This window comes from Lacerta agilis, chromosome 5, assembly GCF_009819535.1.
Source record: "Lacerta agilis isolate rLacAgi1 chromosome 5, rLacAgi1.pri, whole genome shotgun sequence".
Taxonomy (NCBI): domain Eukaryota; kingdom Metazoa; phylum Chordata; class Lepidosauria; order Squamata; family Lacertidae; genus Lacerta; species Lacerta agilis.
In genome coordinates this window covers 39,480,544-39,499,672 of record NC_046316.1, presented here as the reverse complement: position 1 = coordinate 39,499,672, position 19,129 = coordinate 39,480,544, and the positions used below count along the sequence as shown (strand labels likewise).

At 42.6% G+C, this 19,129-nt stretch overlaps 1 protein-coding gene across 4 annotated transcripts in view; it reads left to right on the top strand.

Moving 5' to 3' along the window:
• Window positions 1–9,084: 9,084 nt before the first annotated feature.
• The window catches only part of PTPRE (protein tyrosine phosphatase receptor type E), a 99,301-nt gene continuing 89,256 nt past the window's right edge, over window positions 9,085–19,129 (top strand). Inside the window, exon 1 of one of the 4 annotated variants that reach the window (XM_033149410.1) lies at window positions 9,085–9,312. In XM_033149410.1, the coding sequence (XP_033005301.1) occupies window positions 9,100–9,312 (213 nt within the window). In that variant the 5' untranslated portion in view covers window positions 9,085–9,099. The remainder of the gene's footprint in view (window positions 9,313–19,129) is intronic. The other 3 variants (XM_033149409.1, XM_033149408.1, XM_033149411.1) reach the window with 3 other exon arrangements.

Sequence of the window (19,129 nt, the reverse complement as noted above, 5' to 3'; positions counted from 1 at the left end):
CTGATGTCTCCGTGTAGGTAGACAACACTGAGCTAAATGGACCAATGGCCTGACAAGATAAAGCAGCTTCCTGTGTTCCTGTGAAAGAATAATTCAATAGAAAGCTCAAATTTTGTAGACTGAGTAGTGTTGTTGTTTTTCATTTTGCCCGTATAGAATTTTTTGGCAATGTACATTTTGGGGGCGAAACTCAGCTTCTTGTTTTTGTTTGCTTTCTGAAAACATGAAGAAGGAATAGCAAAGAGTTAGTATATACACACACAGGGCCAATTCATGCTGTTGTTATAAATGTGTAAAAGTCACAATGGTGACTTGCCTTTGGTCAGAGCTTTCTTCATTTGCTTTCCACACGATGAGGGAGATACCTGGTTTGCTCAGCATGGTCAACTATGGCTTATCCAGATCTTGTTGATATGTGGACTCCCGGAGAAGACCTTGTATCTGCTTTGCTCCTTCCTGGTCCTTTTCACTGCCATACGTTACTGAGCTAAGCCAAAATTTGGCTTACTAGTGGGTAGGAGAGCTGAAAATAATGCCAATATGTTTCACATCTGGCAACCAATGTGCCCCTCTGGTTTCAGATAGTACATGGGTAGACGAGCCTAAAAAACCCAGGACACAACTTTCCATGGCTCTCTAGCCAGTGGCGGAGCAAGCCTCCGCGCTGCCTGGGGTGGCGGCATGGAGGCACCCCCCTGGGGGCGGGGCACCACGACGCATTGGATGCACTGCGCATGCCCGGAATTCCGGGCATGTGTAGTGGATCCGAGCCGGGGAGCGAGCGGCGGGTTGGGCAACCCCACAACCCGCCACTCCTTTGCCAGCTCGCTGTGGGAGCAGCAGCGCCGGCATTCCCTAGTGGTTACTTGAATGTGGGGCTGAAAGGGTGGATCATTAAGAAGGAGTGCTTTCATATTGCAAGGAATTGTGGGAGCTATGGGGCATATAAATTAATGAGAAAATTTATTTGAAAATAAATGTATTTCTTAACATATAATAAATGGTAAGGACATCATCATGCTGCAGTTCACATAGCCATGGGTTGGTGTTTGGTGAGGTGTAAATGGAGAGGGTTTGGCAGTGGGGTAGGGAGTTTGGTAGGGGGCAAATAGGTGGAGTTGACAAGCAATGTGAGCAGCAGCACAACCCCTAGTCTACACATCATGTCAGATAGCCTCATGTAGAGCTCTGCATGCATTTTCACACTCACCTCTTTGTCTAAATGCTATTTTTCACGTTATGTGAAAATGCCAGAGAGTTATTTTTCACTCTCTTTTCACCTTACACTTTTCATAAAATTGAACACTTGGAATTATTATGTATGTTTTGAGCCATGCACCATTTATCTTGTCTGTTCCATTTGCTCCAGGAACTACTCAGAATTAAGTTTTTCCAAAGTTTGCATCCTAGGGCTTGTGCAAACTGCCAGTTTACGTCAAGTCAGTATTGAACTGGAGTTGATTTAGTGTATAGTTTACCTGCTGTCGGTACTCTGAAAGCATCTCAGTGCTGGTGACAGTGAGATAGGTTGCATCTCTTGGAAAAGAGAGTCCCCTCTGTGCAAGTAATCTGGGTGTACAACTTGGGCTGCAATCGTATACAGAGTTTCCTGGAGGCTAACCTAAATGAACTCAATGGGGCTTGCATTTTTTTTTATTAGACATGTATAAGAGTGTGCTGTCAGTATTCAGAGAGCTTCTCTTTTACTTTTTTTTTAAAATCTAGCTTTTATGCCTTTTTCTTTTTAAAGCTAAGCACAGTTCCCAGTGGTAAGAGGATGGTATCATAGCCTATGTTCCTTGAAACCCATTCTGTGTTTCAATATACTTGTCCATCTATTGTGTCCCTCCTAGTTTTGGAAATCCAACAAATATTAAAAATAGAGGTACATGAATATTTGTATAACTCCAATTGCAAAAAAAGAGAAGGTGTTTTAATTGAAATTTAGATTATATTGATGCAGGTTTTGATGTGTTTGTGTCCAATATACACGTCTGGATCAATGAGACCAAATGAGATCTGGTAGATCATAGCATCAAACTATTTCCCTTATACTGTAGCTGTTGTTTTTTTTAATCTGCTTTTCATGAAGAATAAAATGCATGCTTCTTGGAGCAACAGTATTTTATATAGGCTTTGAAAAGTACAGTTGAGTCTCTTTGTTTCATTATTACTTTAGTGGATTTATCCTGTTGCCATCCACTATAATTACTGCAAATAACTACTTACAGGTGAAAAGCAGAATAAAGCCTGTTTTGCTGTTGGCATGCCTGCTTTTCTGTTCTGAATTCATTCACAATGTAAGTCAGCTGAAAGTTATAAATTTTCACACATGGGGGTGGAATTGACCTATCATTTTAATGTCTTGGTTATTCAAAGGAATAAAAGCGAACTGATATATGTTTAGCCCGACCATCAGATGACACAGCAGGAATCAATGAAATTAATGAATCGTTCCAGGAATTTATTAGGATCCTGATGAGAAGGGGGCGGGGGAGAGATTAGCCCTTCGGTTTATGTATGAAAATCACCAGAATTGTGCAGCAGGTGAAACTAACTCTCCAGAATGACAATCCCAAACCTTTTCTCCTTTGTAAGCATTTTTGTGGTATTTCAAGTTTCAGAACAATAGTAAATAAGTCACGTAATTTCACATGCTGATTCAAACTAATATAGACTTTAAAATAAAAAAGCCTTTCTTCATACTCTGTAAGTGAAATTGCACAATACTAATTGACCACAGCATTATACAAGTTTTGAAACCTACTGAAATCAACCATGAAAGCTAGGTCAGTTATTAACTAGTTGTGATGTCAATTGTGTGATTGCAATTAATATGACTAGTTTTAAAAGTTGAACCAGCATCCATGGGGGGAGCCCAGTCAGGACTGGGACTGCAGAGATGTGACAACTCCCGCCATCCTTTAACTCGTTTGCTTACAAAGTAGCATTACTTGTCCTGGGAGAAAAAGTTTCCATTGGTGAAAATAGCAGCCTCCTTCCAGCAACAAATAGCTGGCAGTTGATTTTACAGGTAATTCTGATTACACACACCCCAGAGCTGCTATTTAAAATGTAAAAACTGTAGGGTAACCAGCTTCATATAACCAACATGCTTGAGACTAATTAATAAAGCAATAGAGTAAGCTGTCCTGCCAGGCTTAATCTATATCACTTTTCCTCACCTTCGGAGGAAATGGGCAACCAAACCTTTTGCAGTACACAGTCTACATGTGAATTTGATGCATGAGGAATCCTGAGCTGCTGCATGTCTTTAATCAGCCTCTTTTGTTTCAGACAAGAATGGAGTCTGAAGGTTGTGTTTTCCTATACCAATAGTTGAGGATCTTTTATTGTTTTGTTACCAAGCAACTTTTTGCTGTCTGTGCTGTGCAACTTTTTCAGACTGCTGTATGGAAAAGCACATGAATCTGATCTAAGAGAGTTTGTAAGTAGAACAATTATAACTTACTAAACGTGTGGCCTATCTTTGTGCTAGGGAAGTGAGGTACCTTGGAGTTCACAGGAAACGGAATCTATTTAAGGTTTTGTAGCCTATGTTTCAATGATTTTCTTTGCTGCTTGTTTTGCTATGTTAAATCTATGCTGGAGTTCTCTCACAAAAGAATACTTGCGTCAAACTTGAGTCTTCGCTTCCAAGATTTCCAACAAAACCCAGACATGTTCACTTCAATCGCACAAGCCTTCAGGTATTCAGAAGAACACATGAATGCTCAAGCTGTAAACTGTGGCCTAAGTTGCATGCAGCACCCCTGCCCTCCACATCTTCATGCATGTCACCAGTGCTGTCCTCTTCCTCTCTGGACCTTCATGTGATGAGCATGAAGGTCTACAAGCAAATTCTAACTGTGACCAGTTGAATGCAAGTAGATTCCTCCCTTTGACTGGTTAAAAGACCCATTCAGATGTTCCCACTAAATGATTAAAGTTCAAGTAATGAGCGCATGGCGATACTGGGAACAGGACTTTTATTAGCTCCATATTCCAGATAGGGGTTGAGACTGAGATACTGTGGCTTGCCTAAGGCCATCTAGTGACTCCATGGCTAAGTCAAGATTTGAACCACAGACTTACTGGACTGCAGCTCATAGTCTTAGTGCAGAGAACAAACAAACAGCTTATCTGATAGTAACCAAATATTCTGGAATATTTATTGCAAAGTATAATGCTAAGTACAGTACTATAACACTGCTGCATTTCAATGATGCAGTCAAGAATTTCATACATGCATAATAAATACAGCTGCTCACAGGATATGTGTGGGTGTTGATATTATACATATGGATAGGAAGGAATACCTTGCATAGATTTTATTGGCACGGCAAAATTTTACTGGCATGGCAACAAATGGTTCATTCAGTTCCTCCCACAACCATCATAATAAAAAGTCATTAAAGCTCCAACTCATATTCTGTCCCTGATTCATGGCACATGAAAAACTGTTTTCAGAATGCCTTGAAAAATACTGCTGGTGATGAATTGGACACTTTCCAGTTTGTGTCACAGAAAGATGTAGGTCTCAATGTCTGTTGTTGCCAGACATGCTGTCAGGTGTTAACCATAACACACACAGAAGTCCCAAGATTTTCAAGCCTACAGTAGGATTGAGGATTTTGTGGGAGAAGTGTGATAATTCCTTGTGTTCCTGCTAGTTCTATGTATTGCTGCAAGCTTGCTCAGCTCTAGCATCTGCCCCCACCCTTCACCCCTTTTTTGTTCTTCTGCTCCAAATTGTCCATGCACCAGGATCTCAGACTACATTTCAGGATTTGGATGTGTGTATACAACAAGTTGTAACCCTGACCGTTGCTTGTAACTGCACCCTACCAGGTATACGATGAGACACCTGTAGTGGTAATGGCATGCATGAGGTCTTCCTCTGGGGCCCACAAAACCTCTGAACACTCCTGCCCCATTGGTCATGAGGTGGTGAGGCTGTCTACCTTTTTCTTCCCTTAAAAGTAAATAGAGCCAAAGGAGGAAATTGGAAGAGTGGCGTACTTTCTCACTTCCTGTTTTAGCTCTATCTGCTATTAAAGGCTCATATTAATTTTACTACCATAATCCACAGATGCCAACAACAGTAATCCTTGGAAAAGTGAAGTGTGTACACACTAGGGGTTGCCATATTTCAAGAAGTAAAATTGGGGAACCCCCCCCCCCAAACTGTTCATCTGCAGGGGCAGGGGAGTGATCTATTAAGCCAGGGGTCGGCAAGGTTTTACCTGCCTGTTTTGGTGAAGTCCCACGGAGATCTCTCCATGGGCCGGATCACGTGTGCGCGTTTTCCAGCGTCTGGGCATGCACAGAAACGATGTCCGGCATCTGTGCATGCGATTTCTGGCACTGTGGAAGCGAGTCCCTGTGCCGTGCCAGTTTAGCGCAGCACGTGGGGACGTGCCAAGCGGGTAGCACTGTTCGGGGGCACCTCGTGGGACGGTTAAACTGGAAAAATCAGTGTGCTAAATGCATGTGCAAAGTCTTCCTTGAAGAACAGCAGCATCTTTTAAGTCTGAGGTGAATGCAAGGTTCAGCAATGTTATTCAAATGTTATTCAAACCTAAAGGGGACAAATCTGTGCATAGAAAAGACTTGATAAATTGATTGCAGGACAGATGGTACTACGCTGGAGGCTGCACAACTGCAGCATGTAGGTTGGAAAATTGCGTCTTTAAATGCCCTCTGATTCTCCACTTCATAAACTTTAAACATGGAGAACCAGCAAAATAGGACTTAGAAACTTCTGCATCAGGGTATAGTCTGAGGTCACATGATGCAACCACGTTGCTGAAGCTGAACAAGTCACGGTCTAGTGCAGAATTTGGATGAGAGGCTGCTTGGGGAACCCCATTTATCTTGCTGTGGTGAAAAAAACACGGTACATATACAGTACATCTGTATAAGATAAAAGAAATAAAATACAACATTTGGTAACCTGCAAACACTGTGGGGAAGGCCACTAACTGCTGATACGCTAAGAAAGCACAGGTGTGGTCTGAGATGCTTGGTAAGGCTTTACCTGTGGTCAGTTTTAATTACAAATTAGGCCTCAGAAGTAGGATATAGCAATCATTCAATATCCTATATCTAAACAGGATAGCCAATCAATTGTTGTCAGTACTTCCCTACCTCTTTAGCAATGTTTGAGCAGGAAAAGAATATACGGTACAGTACATTTTGCAGAAGCAACCAGATTTCGAGACACCATTTTCTTGGATGCTATAAATATGATGTTTATTTTTAAACTAGCGGATAATAGCTTGTACTGTACATTGAATACACTAATAGACAAATTGCGCTGATTTTCTTGAACGTATTCAGCAGTGTCATTTTAAAATTGCTTAAATATGAAAAATGCTTCAAATTAAGTACAGTAACATTATTTGCAAATGATTATACCTGTAAGGAATAGGCAGACTCTTGTGTCTAATCCACAAATGTATGCATGTCCTCTAAAATTAAAAGCCTTTCCAATACTGTATTCCTTTTACCCACTTGCTAGGGAGTAAATCCTATTGACATCAATGGAACTTGCTTCTGAGTAGACATGTATAGGCTTGCTCTGTTACTGACACACTGTGAATATGGAAGAAAAGTTTTTACAGTGGTACCTCGGGTTAAGTACGCTTCAGGTTAAGAACTCCACTTAAGAACAGAAATCGTGCTCTGGCGGCGCAGCAGCAGCAGGAGGTCCCATTAGCTAAAGTGGTGCTTCAGGTTAAGTACGCTTCAGGTTAAGAACAGACTTCCAGAACGAATTAAGTACTTAACCCGAGGTACCACTGTATTTCATTTTTTATTTGGGTCACAAAGGCAGTTCCTGGTTTCTCATCTATTCTTCCTTGTCCAGTAGTAATTGAAGGATGGAAGTTTGGTTCATGACATACTATGGGTTGTATCCAACTAAATTATACCCATTAAAATTAATGAGCCTAAGTTAATCATGTCCATTAATTTCAATGGGTCTACTCTGAGTAGGATTAGCATTGGAGACAAACCCAAATGCACTATTTTACTTATACTTCATAGTTCAGATGGAGCTTCCTTTTCCAATGTGCCTAAAAAGCACATCCTCTCCCCCCCCCCATATCCTTTACTATGCAAATACTTCATATATTTAGCAAAGTTCTGCTAAAGTTCGAGGTGGAGATATATGAGGAAGCAGGACTTTACACAGGATTGCTTTAAACCTTATCTATGGGGTGTACTTCAGGATGAGCGAGATTTGAAAGGGATGATAAGTGATTATACAGGATTAAGGCATGAACCTAGAATATATTAAAATAGGCTTCTGAAAGGTTGGCTTATACCAAACACTTTTTAAATGGCTGTCAACACACCCATGTGAATGATCCCAAAGGTCTGGTGTATCATGAGCACAGGGTTATTAGCATTATTAAACAATTTGTAATGGTAATAGTTGATATTGCACTGGCAGGCCTGAGAGGTGGAGGAGTCAATTCATCTCAACATAAGAGGAATCCTGTTGGATCATGCCAAGGTTCCATCTGGTTCAGCAATCTGTTTCCTCTACTGGCCAACCAGAAGAGTCTGGGAAAGACCACAAGTAGGGCGTCAAGTCAACAGTTCTACTCTATTGCTGTCCTCCAACATCTAGCATTCAGTGGCTTTTAGCTAGCTGCTAAATTCCATATACCATTTCCACTGGTGAAAGACAGTAGGAATAAGTTGGTAAGGGTGGGGATTGGGGAAACCCTGGGGTGTGTGTGTCAATCTGATCCTCTAGGCCTCCAGAGTGTGTCCTTGAACTATGATAATGCTTCCTGATTGTCTGAATGGAGGATACAGTAGGCATGTGTGTAGAAACTAGCCTATTGCAGAAAGGCATTTTTTCATTCATTGATCTACCAATTTTTGCCTCTAGCACAGCTCACTACTGGCATGTGGCCCTTCAAAAGTTGCTTGGAAGGGAATGTGGCCCTTGGGATGAAAAAGTTTCCCCAGCCCTGGTGTAGAGTATGTACAAAACATGGCAAAATATTTGCCCACAAAATTTATAAGCTTAAACTGTATTTCTATAAGTAGGGTGCTTCTGAGCTGTTTACGATCTAGTGAAAGGTTTTCCCTAATGTGGTGACAACTGTACCCTCACATTTTTTTGGTTGATCAGCACAGAGTGGGAAATTGAGGCCCCTCACAGGTACCTACAGCAGAAATTCCACATCTATACTTGTCACATACTATATATTGGATCCTTATGAATTCCTGCATGGAGAATTTGGAGCTGTGCAAAGCCCAATGTCACAGGAGATGCAGCAAAACAAGTAGTTTTATTTAATTGTGGACCTTTGTCCTTAAGCTCCCCATCTTTCTTTACAGTTTTTGCCTCCTCCTCCTCCTCTCTGGCGCTCCTTAGCGCTTCATGCCCTCCATCTTTAGCATGTGGGTTCGCAGCTACAAGTGCATCACTTCCTGCTTTAAGGTGAGTCACACACTGCCAATCCCATACCATTCCCAACATTTTTAAGTGAGGACATCACACGTGAACTCACAGGCTGCATACACCATACATTGAATGCACATGATATCTCCCCAAGAATCCTGGGGAGGCAGTGAAAGACAGGCATGCCTGGCGTGCTCTGGTCCATGGGGTCACGAAGAGTCGGACAAGACTGAACGACTGAACAACAAATCTTGCTGGGAATTGTAGCTCTGTGTGTGTGTGGGGGGGGGGTAAGCGCCAGCTCCCAGAATTCCCGAGGGAAAGCAATGTCCTTTAACGGTCTGTATGGCGTTGTACAGGTGAAGTGGTGACCACAAGCAAAGTGGGACAGAAATTGAATTCCTTCACTTCATTTCAGCATCTATCCTTACCAAACTCTTCTTTCCGCGCAACCAATGAAAGTATAGGGGCCGTGTCCTCTTTTGCGCCAGGTAAACCACAGCAGCCGCCACTACCCCTTGGTTTTTTATTCGAGGGCTGGGTGAGGGGTATTCCCGCCTCGTGTCTCCAGCGTGACGAAAAGGCCCCTGTTTCCCGCTCCCATCAGTATCTGCAGCTGCAGTTTTCCTTGTCGAGCAGCAGGCGGCTCCCGCGCTCGGCTGGCGCCGCCTCAGATGCGCGCAGAGCGGCTGGCTGGCAGGCGGGCGGGCGAGGAGAGGGAACGCAGGAAATTTCCTGCTTGGCCGACAGCGGGTCTCTCCAGCCGCGGCAGGGCGAATGCCAGGGCGTCCTCCGCTGGCCTCCGCCTCAGTCCGCCAGCGACGCTGCGAGGAGGGCATGAGGAGCCGACGCGCCTGCAGGAGCCGAGCTGGCCGAGTCCCCCGGAGGTAAGGCAGCAGGGCACGAGGCCAACGGCCGGCGGAACTGCCTTGCTGCTGCTCATTCTCCAGGCATGCCAGTCCCGGCGGCGGGTGTGCTTGCTTGCTTGCTTGCGTGCGTGTGGTTTGCCTCTGAGCCACCGGGGCTTTGCACGCAGCCAGTAGGGCAGGCGGGCTGCTTCCTCGGTTCCTCCACGCCCAGTCCCGAGCTGCACCAGGGCATGGAGCGGGCGGGCAGGCGCCTCCTCTCCGCCGCAGAGGGACACCGGCTGCCCCCGAGGCTCTCCCGGGCGATGGAGGAGGAGGAGGAGAAGGAGCCGGCTGTGTTCCCCCTCTTCCCTGGTTGCGAGAGGGTGTGAGGAGTGGGGGGCGGGGGAGAACGAAAAGGAGGTGTCTCCTGCCCCACAGTCGCCTCTGCTCGCTTTGGCTAGCTGCCGCCGGGGGCGGGAGGGGGGTGTCAGAGGCGGAAACTGCATTTCCCTTTGCATGGAGAGCGCCATGGAGGAGGAGGGGAGGCAGCCCCAGTCGCTCTCGCGCAGGTGGCGGAAAAGTCGTCAGCTGGGCTTGGAACGAAACGCAGGAGAGCCGGTTTCGCGGTGGAGGGGTGGTGGTGGAGGCGAAGAGATTTGGCGAATCAGAACTCCGAGCCCCCCCCCCCATGCGCCAGGTGTGGCGGGGAGGTGTTTGTCTGGTGTGCTCACTGTAGCCTGCCTCCAAACGTTAAGAAATGTCTCTAACACGGTCGCACCACATCGCCACACATCCATCGCTGTTCTTGCCTGTCGCCGACGCTGTGCGTGTGAAAAGGGAGAGAGCCCAGCAAATCTGTGTTAAATATCCTCTTAAAAGCAGCCCTTCGTGCCAAATGTAGCCGGGACATTGAATAGCACCGAACATTTTATATAACACTTTGGGGAGTAGTTTTGGGAGAATTTGGCTTATGTTTAGTAAAGTCAACTGCACCACAATCCTGCAAGGTAGACCACTGTTGCTGGTTTGGAATGATGCTGATGTTGAAATGGTGACCAGCCTAAAGCCATTTACCATACAGCCCATGGCAAGCTTTACCTAGATGCATGCAGCGCTTTGTTCAGTGGTGTGTGCTCGCTAATAAGTACGTTTGGTATTGCAGCCTTGGTAAGATTTGAATTGGGGGCTTCCTGGCTTGGCCACAGCACTACAGCAGGTTCAAGATGTGGAAAATTTGCAGTGGATACTGAGTCTCATGCAATACGTTTTTGTGATTCTGCATAATATGTATGTACTGTATATACTGTAGTGCTTTGCTTTCAGGGCTACAAACCTAACCAGGAAAAGGCAATTTCTCATCTATCCTATCAGATGTTGGTCATGATGGCATCTGTTGCACTTGGATAACATAGGGGGGGGGGGAAGCAATAAAAAATAGTAATCAAATATCTGTGGTAAGGCTTTTGGTGCAACCTTTCCAGCAGTTGGATTTTTTAATTGAAACCAATTAACATAGTTATGCATCTTTTACATAGTAAGAAGCTGTCTTATGCAAATGATGTGGAGATTAGCTCATGGCAATGATGGAGTCTGCTATGATGAGCGCCTTTGTGCTTGATATGCTTTGCTTATATATTTTTTTCCTCTGGATGGCATATAGTCAGAATGTGTTAAAATTGTGTACAGTTTGTTTTCTCAAGCAAGTATTGGTTTGGTTTTTGCCTGGATTTGAGAAACTTGAGGTGTAGGTGAGTGCTTGCTGGAACAGAAATTTAGTGCTGCTCATCCTTCCGTCATCCAGAGAGAGAATCATTTAGAATATAGGTTTATAGGTTTGCTTTGTTGCAGTTTTTTAGGAATAACAATCGTGCCTTAGAAGACATTATGGAGATGTTATTACTTTATTTTTTGTCATGAAATGTTACTGGGTGGATGGATAAATTGCAGTTCACTGAACTTGCAGTGCATCCACGTTTACTCTGAAACCACTGTGACTTATTAATGCAAACCTACTTCCAAATAAGTGTGTTTCTATTTAACATTCTAGTATACAACACACTTTATGTCAGGAGAAGGAAGACCTTAGGCTTGTAGGAACTAGAAGCCCAAGATCCACCACCTAGAACGAGGTACTGTACAAAAGTCGTGCAATTCTGAGCCCAGGAATTTCTGACTCCCATCTCTCAAAGTAGACCTTGCTCTACCTGCTGCCCAAGTGCTACTAATTCAGTTTGGAGGCAATCCTCTAAGGATTCAATTGTTTATAATTATTTCCATTTTGCAGACGAGGAACTGACTCTCAAAGCAAGTGTTCTAAAGCCTTGGGTCATACGGTGAGCTAGAAGGAGTCTGCGAAACCTATTTCCAGAACCCACATGTCGTTCTCCCTCTATACCATGTAGTAAACCTGCCCTGTGTCCTGACATTACCACCTTGTGGATTTTCCCCACCCCTGCTATTGTCAGCTTGTTTTGTGGAGCAGGAACAGGAAACACACAATGTGATGGTGTCAGGACATCAGGCAAGTTTACTACATGTCACAAGAGTGGGACAACTTGACTAGGGATACTGTTTTCAGAAGCATCTACGTCCTTCTCATAATGTGCAGTCCTACACTGGGGGATTAGTTAGCTCTGACTTCTTCTTTTTGTAAATGACTTCCCAAGTGTTTCTAGGGTCATGACTGTATGAAGAAAGTAGCATCTGACCAAATCAATCTACAAATATAGCCACAACTTCCCTGTAGTGATCTGTGTGATTGCTTTGACATGCCTGTTAGCAGGGGCGTAGCAAGGTAAATTGGTACCCGGGGGCAAACAATTTTTTGTCACCCCCCGCCTCTGAGGCATGGGAAGGTCAGGTGGTACCCGTTGCGGAAAATTTCTTTTCAACCCCCCCATTGATTCCCCCCCCCGCCGCAAAAATGGTTTTACGTTATTTCATATTTTCTTACAAAGGAATAATAACAAGTAATAATAATAAAAAAAACATTTATTTATATCCCGCCCTCCCCGGCCAAAGTCGGGCTCAAGGAGGCTAACCTCAGATACATAACATTGGTATAAAATCAAACAATAATTAAATTACCTCCTAAAAACATCTCAAAATCAAATTAAAGTCTAATTAGATGGCTTTCCACAGGGTTAGGGTTGGGAACAGTAAGTGTTCTCTGAACTGAAATTTCAGCCTTCATGACATAGGAAAACAGCCAAGTGAACAGTTATTTTGGTGGAGGAGGGTCAAGATATTAACCGATATGCATGAAATTTCATATATAGCTATATAATCCCTAGTATAGTAAGATAAGACCTTCAGAGCAGACATTTAAAAAAAAAATTGTTCCTTGATAATTTGTCATCCCCTCCATTATGGAACCCAAGGCGACCCGCCCCCCGCCCCCCCTTCCTATGCCCCTGCCTGTTAGCCACTGTGCTTGTATGAATTGCTTCTGCAAATCGGTGCCTTATCAGGTCAGACATTACTCCCCACATCCCGCCTTGTATCCCTAGGGCCACTTAAATATCTCTGTCTACAAACAATCTGAACCGCCTCTAGTCTTCAGTAATGCGTGATGGTGGCAGCTGCAGTTGAAGTTAACAAGATTTTCTCCTGATTTATGAGAACTGTGTGTTTGTAATCTCAGCCCAGATAGGACGGTCCAGTCCAAAGTAGAACCTTAGTAGCTGGTTTTGCTAGACACCTTGTCATGCATGGTATGAATTTCAGTTTGAGAGTCGGATAGGTAAAGAATGTGTAATTTTATACCACCATATTACCTTTCCATCTCTAAAGTGTGGTGCCTAATCAAAGAATTGTTTATAGAACTATATTTGTTTTTTTAAAACTTGAGCTATGGAGCAGAGTTATAGGGACACAGGTGGTACTGCGGGTTAAACCACAGAGCCTAGGGCTTGCTGATCAGAAGGTCAGCGGTTCGAATCCCCGCAATGGGGTGAGCTCCCGTTGCTCGGTCCCAGCTGCTGCCCACCTAGCAGTTCGAAAGCATGTCAAAGTGCAAGTAGATAAATAGGTACCGCTCCGGCAGGAAGGTAAACGGCGTTTCCGTGTGCTGCTCTGGTTCGCCAGAAGCAGCTTTGTCATGCTGGCCACATGACCCAGAAGCTGTACGCCGGCTCCCTCGGCCATTAAAACGAGATGAGCGCCGCAACCCCAGAGTCGGACACAACTGGACCTAATGGTCAGGGGTTCCTTTACCTTTATGGAACAGAGTTAAGACTATTGTGATGGCTACTGAAGACAGAAATGGTTTGTTTTTTACATTTAATTATTTTCTGGTGTTTAAATTGCCTTAACTCTGCACTTAATGATTCTCCTCCCTCTCTATTGACACGTAGAGATGTCAACGTGACAAATTAATTTAATTAAGGATAATGTTACCCTTTGCTGAGTAAATCTAGATCATGTGTATTTGGTTTTGTGGACAGTGATATTGTCCAGTTACTTTTTCTCTATGGGTCTGTTCTAGAAGGGCAGAATCGAGTGCACCAGATAGTATGTTTGCACAGATTTGCCCAGGATTTTATTTTCATGGGAGCTATTGTGTAGCAACACAATGGCTTTTCTAACTTAAATAAGAGTTCTAAACTAAAAGGGGGATAGAAATAGCACTGAAGGCTGCAGCTGCAAAGTTTACTTCTCTTAGTGCTAGCTAAAGTGCTACTGAAACTGTGTGTAGAACCAGGATCAAGGTGCTGAACTCAAGAGTGTATGCCCTAAGAGGTGATTTCAGACCTTTATTTGTGAAACAGGGTCACAGGCATAGACTCCGCACCAAGCTTTAGGTTTAAAGTCCAGTGGTGAGTTTAAAGATGTTCCTGGGGTTTGGCAGAGAGGGAGAGTAGAGAGGATCTTGTCAGGGGTGCTGAGGCAGAATGGAACAATGGTATAGCTTGGTTTACTCCAGGCAAGTGTTTATAGGAATGGCAACATCAATACAGTATTGCTATTTGAAGTCAAGGTATATTGACTTAAATTAAGAACCATTTTAAAAATACTGCAGGTCCAGGTTGCAGATGTGAAATTTGTGTGATAGTGTTGAAGTCAGGAGAACTAAGCTGCTAGAAATAAGCAGTGATTGTGAAGAAAGTTTTTTTTTTGCAGATACAGTAGATACATCCATAGCACATACCCCACCCCCACAAAGAATCCTGAGAACTACAGTTTTATATAGGTGTTGGGAATTATAGCTCTGTGAGGGGTAAACTACAGTTCCCAGGATTCTCTCAAGGTTTAGGAAATGCACTTTGAATGTGCTTTAAAGGTATGAAATGCACACAACCTATCTTTGGCATCATTATACATCTCACAGGCTGCAATTAGGTGTGTATGGGTTGATCCTTACATCATGCAGGGCTTATTGTAGATAAGATATCAAAAATCCCCATGTCATTTTATGTGGCTCTTAGTGATACTGCTATAATGGCTAGGCCCCATTTTCAATTCTCAGGACTTGGAACATCTGTTCATTTTGAATGAATGAAGCACATCACATGAAAGAGGAAGCTCATGTTGTATTAGGACAAAACTGAATGTTTGCCTTGAGCTTGTATGTATTCCATACAATGGCTTTTGTTGTTAAAAAATAGTGGGAAGAATTCAACATTATGATGTTTCTGTTTGCCTGATGGAATGATCTCCCGTCTCCTCCCACATGCTGCTCTGGGTCCCTCCCCCAGCCCTCCAGAGTTAATAATTGGGGGGGGGGTGGCAGTGAAGGAGAGGGGAAAGCAGACCAATTAGCTGAATTTGTGCCAGTTGCTTGGATCCTAATAGTCTTCTGCGAAAGGAATGGAATTCATGTTAATGGGCAGGCTTTCCCTGTTCTGCAGACCCTTCATCCTTTGAAAATCTCTTGGGGGATGGAGGGACTCTTGGAAGGGGTGATGGATATAGTCCAATGGGTTACAGATTGAAGAAAAGAAAAAAAACAACCCACAAGGCATCTAGGATGTGCGGTTCTACTGCATGATTATCTATAGTCCTGTCTTCTAAAAATGGATATATCTTAATTGACTAAAACAGCAGTATTAATTTAATTAATTGTTTCATCATTTCTGAAACCTGTTTCTTTTTGGAGCAGGCATTTGAGTATATGTACACATTGAGGAAGGACATATTTTTGTTTTGCCAGCAAAGAACCCAAGAGTTATACATAGAATCACAGAATTGTAGAGTTGGAAGTGATCCTTAGGGCCATCTGGTCCAACCCCCTGCAATGCAAGAATCTCAACTAAAGAATCCCTGGCAGATGGTCATCCATTCTTTGCTTAAAAACCTCCAGGAGAGTCTGCACCTTCCAAGGGAGTCCATTCCACTACCTGTTCAGTTCATTAAAGTTCAGGTGTTCAAACTGGGCACAGTGGGTATGTGGAGAGAAACATTATAGTGGCAGGGTCTACTCTTGACCAACGTGTGTTTGAAACAAATAACTGAAGGGAGTCATCAAGTGCATACTAGTTAATGTATAGAAATGTCTCCATGTAATTGCTAGCCAATTGTTTAGAATCCTCAGATAGCAGCAGCAGAGGAAAGGATTAATTTTCCTCTACCTACCTTCTGTGATCCAAATGTTATTTGTTCTTTAAAAACATAAATGCAAAGACAAATTTAATGTCACATCTACTTTAGTGCAAACAGGTGTTGCTCAAAGGAGTATGCTTTGGGGGGAAATTGCTACCCATTGTGCACAAGTACAGTGGAACCCCGGGTTACGCACACCCCAGGTTGCGGACTTTCGAGTTAAGAACGCCTGCAACCTGGAAGCGCTTCCGGAGCGCACGCTACCCCCGGATGCGCAGAATGCTTCTGCACACATTGTGCATGTGCAGAAGTGCTCAAATCGTGCTACTTCTGGTCCCCCCCCCCCTGTGCGTTCGGGATACGAACGCCCTCGTTATGCACGGCAACCCGGAACAGATTGCGTGCATAACCCGAGGTTCCACTGTATTTGATGTAGGTCTCTTCAATTACTTGCCCACACGGGTTACATATTGACATAAGATGGTTTGCTTACTTACAGATTCTTGTACTGAGTGTAAAATATGGCCTGTGGGGAATACGGCGATTGCATCCGCTTGTTTCTTGTTGTTCTAGCACACAAAGGACCTTTTGAGTAGAAATTGTAGCTAAATGTGAAAGATTTCATTTTGTGGTGAGCATGGCATTGTTCTTTGGTCACAATTCTGTTATTGATTTTTTAAAATATATTAATTTATTTTGCAGCCTAGGCTGAAGTTGGTTGTCCTTTTAGTCTAAAGCCTCAGAAAAGAATATGCTATTCAAAGCACTTCATTTTACATTCCATTTGCAATAGGAGTATTATTGCTAAGCTGCTTTTAGTGTGGTAATTGCTGTTTTGTCTGAATAACACGTATTATTTTAAACTGATTTTTCTCTGGGTCAGGCTTCATATACTAACTAGACCCTGGAGTGATGAGTTTGATTGCTGCTTATTCACTATGTAAAATTGTAAATTATGTGATTTTAAAATAAATATTATTTGCTGTAACATCTTACCACTTTTATAATGTGTTCTGCACAGGGAAGAACATTAAACAGATTTAAATGTTATGGTGATTTTATTCCTAGAATTTAACATTATAGGCTGAACATTAAGATAAACTTTTGAATGGTAAGAGCAGTTCAGTAGTAGAGTCAATTACCCAGGGGAGGAAATCAATTCCTTGCTGAAGGTCTTCATGCAGATGCTAGGCAGTCTGATATTGGGATGATTTAGTTCAGGATTTCCTGTGTTTGATTGATCTACAAGTCCCCTTCCAACTCTGTTATATGAATGACAGGGTCAGAAACCCTACGGCGTTTGCAGTTTACTGATAAAGTTTGCCAGTAAACAACAGTATCAACAAAATTGTAAACACTGCAAACTTGTTCATACTTAGAAAAAAAATCCTGTTAGCATCTACTGCTGTGCTAAAATGCAAATTAAAGGAAGACAATCAATCAATATTTTTTAATATTTAAAGAGTGTATTTTTAAGAAACCCACTTCCTTTCCCTGTTGAATCTTTGTGTCTTTCCTTCTTTGACTCAGCAATATTAGGCCGTGTTATAGTTGCAATAAACTAAAGGGTTGCTGTCTATTAAGGTTTTAGTACACCTGCCTGATTCTTGACTCTGAAGATAAGACTTTCTTGGAGCTAGTCTTCTTTAAAAAGGACTTCTTCGTGGTACCATCTCATTTGTGGAACCCCTTTCCCTCCAACAGGCCCTGATTGTTAGTTACAGTGCTTATTTTCTGATACTTTTGTGGTAAAATATTTCCCCTGTTTTTGCATTTGGGGGATGTGGTAAAACGTTGCTAGTGTGATTTGCTAGCATTATCACTCTTCAGGTTCACATAATTCCCCAGTGTCTTATCTAGAAGTTAAAAGATCTAAGGTTGTGGTTGGATGCATGAACATCACAACTGCAATTCTATATATGCACTTACCTGGGAATAAACCCCATCAAACTAAATACACTACCACCTATTTCTGAGTAAACATGCATAAGATTATGCAAAAGGGCACCCTGTAGTTCATACGGTAGCCTACCATTTTGCGTACTGTAGCAGATATGTTGTTTTGAACTGTTCATAACATATTGTTGTGACTATTTTGTTTTTCTAGCTGTGTGTATATGGTTTTGTTCATTTGAACAATCACTTTATTGGTGTTCGGTGGAGGGCAGGGCTAATGGAATACAGACGGCAGACAAGAGCCTGAAACAGTGTGTAATAGTGGAGGAGTTGGGATTCCCAGGCATGGCAACCTTCACTATTCTTGGGGCTTCTCTATACTCACTGATAGTCTCTGATAGGTCAAGACTGGGTGTATTTTCTTCTGGACCCAACTGTGCACAATATTTCTAGGTGGCGATTGTGGCCAGATGAAATTAACATTAAGATTGTATTTATTTAAAAATACCGATTGTCACCATATACTAGTAATTATCAGAATGTTTCAAGTAAACTTTTCTTTTCACTTCTAAGGAAAACAGAAATTGGGTTATTGTGTCTGATGTTTTATTTAACTCTCTGCGCAGCGTTTCTATGTTCATCCACCTTAGGAGGAATCCTGATGTGATTGTACCGTCCTTCTCACACTCTGTGATGCCATAAAAATATTCCATTGACCTGACACAGATACTGAACATCCATACCTCCTACAGAAAGCAGGAAGAGGACAGCATCTCTGAAAAATTAGACCATGTATCCTGAGAATTCAACATCTAGATGAAATACAGTCTTTATTGATTTTCTTAACAAATTATGTTTCTCATGTTCCAAGAGGAATGCATTTCAGACTTTAAAGAGAGCAGAAACATTAACTTTCCTGTGTAACTATGAATGGTATTGTTTATTGCACTATAAAAAGCTGTATTTTTACATATTTCAGATATGCTGATGTTTGGGTTCCTTTTTAAGGAGGTAATTGTTTTAAGTCAGAATTATCTAGGAATTAATCATGTTTTCTGACACTATTATGCTGCTAAAGTAGATAAAGCTCATATTTTTCAATTTTTCAATTATTGGAAGTTAGCACTGACCAACATAAAAGAAATGATTGCTTATATTTTACCTTTACTGTATAAATGTTAATTATATTATTATGCTCTGATAAAATCATTGATTTAGTACAGGATAGATATGGAAAGGTCATCGCAGCAAAGAAATATCACTGGAGCAAGAATATTGATATATCTCCCAGGACCAGTATGGGGGGCAGACCATGATGGTGATTTCACTTGGTGGTATATCGCTAGTGAAACCGCCACCGCTCCTGAGTACCCCCAGTGCAGTGAGGGATAAACAAGCTGCAACTGGCCGCTGTAGGCAG